At 35.1% G+C, this 5,368-nt stretch overlaps 1 protein-coding gene across 1 annotated transcript; it reads left to right on the top strand.

Moving 5' to 3' along the window:
• Positions 1 to 1,033: 1,033 nt before the first annotated feature.
• Positions 1,034 to 5,073, top strand: LOC120074948. The gene is made up of 3 exons (XM_039028058.1): positions 1,034 to 1,284; positions 2,240 to 2,471; positions 4,510 to 5,073. The coding sequence occupies exons 1-3, from the start codon at positions 1,166 to 1,168 to the stop codon at positions 4,804 to 4,806; spliced, it is 648 nt and encodes a 215-aa protein (XP_038883986.1). The 5' UTR covers positions 1,034 to 1,165; the 3' UTR covers positions 4,807 to 5,073.
• The last annotated feature ends 295 nt before the right edge of the window (positions 5,074 to 5,368 follow it).

Raw genomic sequence — 5,368 nt, forward strand, 5'->3', positions numbered from 1 at the left:
TAAAATTCTATATATTGTGAAAATTGGAAAGTTTGGACGATCCTGTGTTTCGCTCAAGAACTTTTTACCGAGTTGCTTCAAAATTTTCTAACGATATTATACAAAGATAACATAGCAGACATACTCAAATCAAAGGAGGATATATTAAAGGAAAGAGAACAAAACATATTTCAACAAACCTTTTTTACACTCATGATCTTGAAGAAAATGGTGACATCATTGTACAAAAAATTTGTTTGAAGGATAACCTAGCAGACTTATTTACAAGATCATTACCAACCGCAAGCTTTGAGAAATTGGTGTACAATATTCGACTCAGAAATCTCAAGTGATGTTTTCATGAGAGGGAGTAAATATACTTTATTCTTTTTAAGAGTATTAAATTATATGAAATATGTACTATTTTTCTTTCACTAGGATTTTTTTCAATGGGTTTTTTTCCTAGTTAGATTTTAATGAGCCATATTTCATATATATATATATATATAATGAGCACCTAAGGAGAAGTATTATAAATATAGATGCCCATTAGATGCTCATGCTTAGTGTCCATTAACCATGTGTCATGCCCCCATTTTCTAAAGTGTTTTTCAAGTATCTCAACATTACACATTATTAGTGTCCATATCATTTACATCCTACTTTCCAAATTATCTATAAATAGTGGTATTTGATGGGTTTTGGAATACACACATTGAGGCAAAATCCAAAAAGATTGGAAAAAGTGGAGAAATCCATCCTTTTTATTTTAATTACTTTTATTATTTATTTATTTCATATATTTATATATAATGTTTAATTTATTTTAATATTTATTTATTTATTATTATATTATATTATATTAATTTTAATTTTATATTTTATTGGATAATACACGCCATTTTCTTGCCATTCAGCTTTGAATTTCGGGGTTTGGGCCTAGGCCCATTTTCAAAAAGCTGGCTTAGGGTCCATAATGAGGCCCAGCCCATTCGACATTCTCTCTCCACTGTTTCCAATTTGGCCCTTCGAAACACCTGTCAGTTGACAACATTCCCAATTTCAACTTCCTTTGGGTCGATACTTCAATTCCTTCCCGATCGATTTCTAGTTAGACCGCCATTACCAGATCCTCTTTCTTCCATCTCCGCCGTCCGACCTTGTTTTTCTCCTCAAGTTGTCAACAATGGCAACCTCTACGCTATCGTCGACATCAGCAGCATCAAAGAGTTGGATCAGAAATCTTTCTTCAATTGCATCTCGCATCTATTTCTTCCTTATCATACTTCAGATCCCTCTCTTCAGGTGTACTTTCATTTTCTTCCCCTTTTTGACTTGTGAAAGTTCATATGATTTAGTTACTCGGATGATAGTACTGATTTACACTGATCCTCTTTAGTTATGTTTACTGCCAGTTGCGGTTAGCGTTAAAATTTTGAAGATTATATGAGAGTTGTGGGTTGTACTAACACTCTACTTCTTTCACTTTAGTTCTGTTCTTGATACTTTGCCATCTGTTTCTTCACTTGTTTGTTGCCGTTGAACTTCTGTCCTATTTGATGTGGCTTTGTATATGTTTGAATAACTGATTCTCGGAAAAACGAATTGTAAAGATTGAATTTCGCTTAGTTTAACAGTTAGTCTCCATGTCACTGTAGGAGATTGTGGTTTGTATCACGTCCTCTACGTAGGAGTAGTTTATGTGTTGAGTGATATGAATTAAAACTAACTTGCATGGACACATTGGAAGGGAGTGTTGAAGAATGGGATGAAAATATTGAATAGCTTAAGTTTGTGCCACTTCTTGTTCTATTTGAACCTACGGTTCAATGCTGTACGTTGTTCAAGTGCTTCCACTGTCTACGAATTAGAGAGGATAATGGAAAAGGGATCTCAGTCGAATTAATATGTTGCATTTTCCATAGGTTTGATATGTTTCCATTATCCTTACATCAATCAAGGATATGGAGCTTAGAGAAAACAAGGAAATGGATGGCTATGAATTTCTTGCTTTCATTTGACTCTGTGCTTCAGCAGATATTAGTTATATATTCCTTCCAGTACCCTGTACAATATGTTTCCATTATTTCATGTTATGACTCTTGGCTACTGACAATCATAATAATATAAAAGCACAATGTTCTTTTGTCCAATAATACTTGACTCTCTGATATTTCTTTTCTGTAAGTTTGGAACATCCGTATATCCTTTGGTGTATGATGGATATGCACATTACATAATTCAAAATGTGTCTTCTCAGGATCCCATGCAGATCTGGCATGTGTACAACCCCTTTGCACGTAACTTCATCCCAGTTGATTGCAAGTGAAGTCTTTCCAGCACCTGTAGTTAAGGCACTTCTCTATCCTGGAGCAATTGTGAATGGCCTTGTCATGAACTTAACAGTTCCTAGCTGGAATAATTTGTTCGACATCTATAATTTGACTAACATTAAGGAAGCCTCTGCTGTGACTGATCTTCAACGTTTAGAGGTTCTTTTGCTTGACCTCCTTGTTTGTTTTTCAATTCAATTGGTAGCTTTTGATCTAATATATGGTTCTATCTTGGATTTAGGCCGTTATTTCAGTAAAACAAAATTATGGTTTGTTTTAGAATTTCGCAACGCGTTTAGCTAACAGGACAAGCTTCCTGAAGTTTTCTTTTGAAAATTATTTGGGAATCTGATAGAACTTCTTAATTTATTCACATAGAGAGGCATATAGCTAAGGGAGAATTTGAGAGTTCCCTACCCCTCCTGATCACCAAGATTTGACCCAAAGAGTGCCCCTATCGTCTATAATCTAATTGCTTTCTGTTAAAGATTCCCTTATTCTCTTATGATTACATATGACACCTTTTGAAGCTATTTCTAGCACCCCAAATAGTGGACCGGCAATACTATATTAGAAGAGACTTTCTTGAGTCGAAAACACCGGAAAAGTATGTCCAGCAACAGGAACCTTTCTCACTACGGAGACATGAAAAACTAGGTGAACAACAACCGTGTTTGGAAGAAACAAATGATAAGCCAGTTAGCCACCAAGCCAATATGCTCATCGACTTAAAATTGACCATTGAATCTGGGAGCCAACGTAGGATTTGGATGCTTAATCATAGATCCCTGGAGGTCTGGTTTTAACTTAGGTTACACTTAGTCATTGACTGCAAATTGGACTTCTCGTTGTTTGCTAAATTCTGTCATACATTGTGGCTGTTACTGTTAATACTCCTTTAAGGCCCCAAACATAACGTCTCTATCATTTTGCTGCTGTTCAACTTCTGCGATGGGTGATGACCCAAACTGACAGAGAACTCTTTATTTATTCACACGATGAGGTATATTGCTGAGGGTTAACTTGAGAATTCCCTATCCTCCGAACACCAAGACTTCACCCAAAAAGTGCCATTAGGTTCCACACTTAAATGCTAGGCAGTTTCTGATAGATCCTCAGTTATTAAGAGATATGTGAGGAAAAGAAATAAAAGAGGGGAATTAAATGTAAATAGCTGAGAGATATGGAAATAAATTGGTTATGGGCTGTGAGTGCTTCATGTGGGGCCCGTGAGGAAAAGATTCAGTTAGTTACAAGAAAGATTATTTAGGGGAGTGGGGGGTAAGCTAGAAATCATCATTTGCTTTGTATTGTGAACACTCTGTGAGCTTGTAGAGGGGGGAGGGGGAGTCTCGGCTTCCTTGGCACTTTTGCCTAAAAGGTGAATAGATAATCCGAGTTCTATCAGTCTCCTCTCTTCTTCTCTGTATAATAACTTTTAGGGACCATCAAAGATTCAGAATCCTTTTTAGATGAATTTATTTTGTATTTCAAGTTGGTCTATTTTGTATCCTAGCTTAATAGTTTATTTGAAGATATTGATATCATCATTGTGGTACTTTGAAAAAACTGGTTTTCTAAGGCCTCGTATGGTGACCATTATATTTTTTATTTTTGAAAATTAAGTTTATTTCCTCACCATTTCTAACCATGATTTGCATCTTTCTTGAGTATAATGGTTGAATTCTTAGTCAACTTCTAAAAATAAAAACAAATTTTGAAAACTAAAAAATGTAACTTTTAAAAATTTGGCTTGATTTTTTAAAACCATTGGTAAAACGTAGATAACAAAGGAAGAAATCTAGAGGTGGAAATAGTGTCTATAGGTTTAATTTTCAAAAAACTACAAACCAAAAACCAAATGGTTACCGAACAGTTTTCTTGAAGATTGTGCCAAAATTCTTCTTAATTGAGTGCTATAAGTCGATTAATTTTGCATTATAGTCTTCTTAATATATTTCATCTGATTAAGGATTTTCCTTGCAACATGCGTACATGTTGTGATGTAGGACATTTATTTTGTTCTTTGTTAAGAAAGATGAACAAATCACTTGAGATGAATAGCAGCATTCAACTTTTGCTGTTAAAAAAAAAAATCCCTTCGATCCTGTTTCTGTTATTTTTCTTCCAAGAGGAGAGCTCTGTAATACATGCAGTATTTTCGGGCTGTATTGAGTGACTTGTCCTTTGGACTCAGGTTCTTGCGGGAAGCTATTTCTCGGTGGCTGGAGCATTTGTTGGTCTTTTGAAGCCCGGGAGGATGAGTATGTTTGGAACTCTGTTGGTAATTTGGGGTCTTGTTAAGGAAGGAATCCTGGGAAAACCTGTGAACACAGATCCTGCCAAAGCTGTTTATGTTTATCCTACAATGATTCTTGCGGTGATCTGTGCTTTCTCATCGGTTAAGTATGATGTGAAGAAGGTTGTTAGAGGTGCACCTGCTCGGCCAATTGCAAAGCCACTTCAAAGCTCATCAAAATCTAAGCTTAAGTGAGTCCAATTGTAATTTCCTTAGCTTCTATGGGTTTTGTTTGATTCCTCACTCCTGACCACTTCAAAACATCATTTATGCATATCCCAATATTCATTTTGTGGATCTATTAGTTGTGCTGTGAATGTAATATACAACTTTCTTCTGAGATACTCTTTCCAGCACTATTTCACTCTTTCAGCTTCAATTGGTAGAACTGCATCTATTTGGTTCAATTATAGACATCAGAAAGAGAGATGCCCCTCATTTCTCGTTCCTTCTTCTCTACAATATTGAGACTATTATTCTTAGGGGAATTGTAACAAATGGCAAAATCAGCCTAATTATATACAAATGTAGCAAAAATTTTAAAGTTAATACAAATGTGACAAATTAGTTATTATTTTTTTTTGTTGATTCTAATTTTGCCCCTCCACCTATTATACCCAATAGAAATGTTCAAATGACCCGATAATTCAAATAATATGGACTAACTCAATTTAAAATGTAGTTCTATTCTTGGATTGAGTTAATTTTTTTCTATTGTGGTTAGGTTGAGTTGGGTTGTATGGTTAAGATAATTTGG

This window comes from Benincasa hispida, chromosome 4, assembly GCF_009727055.1.
Source record: "Benincasa hispida cultivar B227 chromosome 4, ASM972705v1, whole genome shotgun sequence".
In the NCBI taxonomy this organism is placed as follows: domain Eukaryota; kingdom Viridiplantae; phylum Streptophyta; class Magnoliopsida; order Cucurbitales; family Cucurbitaceae; genus Benincasa; species Benincasa hispida.

Coding starts and splice junctions, on each gene's coding strand:
- LOC120074948 (XM_039028058.1), top strand. CDS start 1,166: ATGGCAACCTCTACGCTATCGTCGACATCAGCAGCATCAAAGAGTTGG. Junction 1,285..2,239: donor CTTCAGATCCCTCTCTTCAG/GTGTACTTTCAT, acceptor GTGTCTTCTCAG/GATCCCATGCAGATCTGGCA. Junction 2,472..4,509: donor CTGATCTTCAACGTTTAGAG/GTTCTTTTGCTT, acceptor CTTTGGACTCAG/GTTCTTGCGGGAAGCTATTT.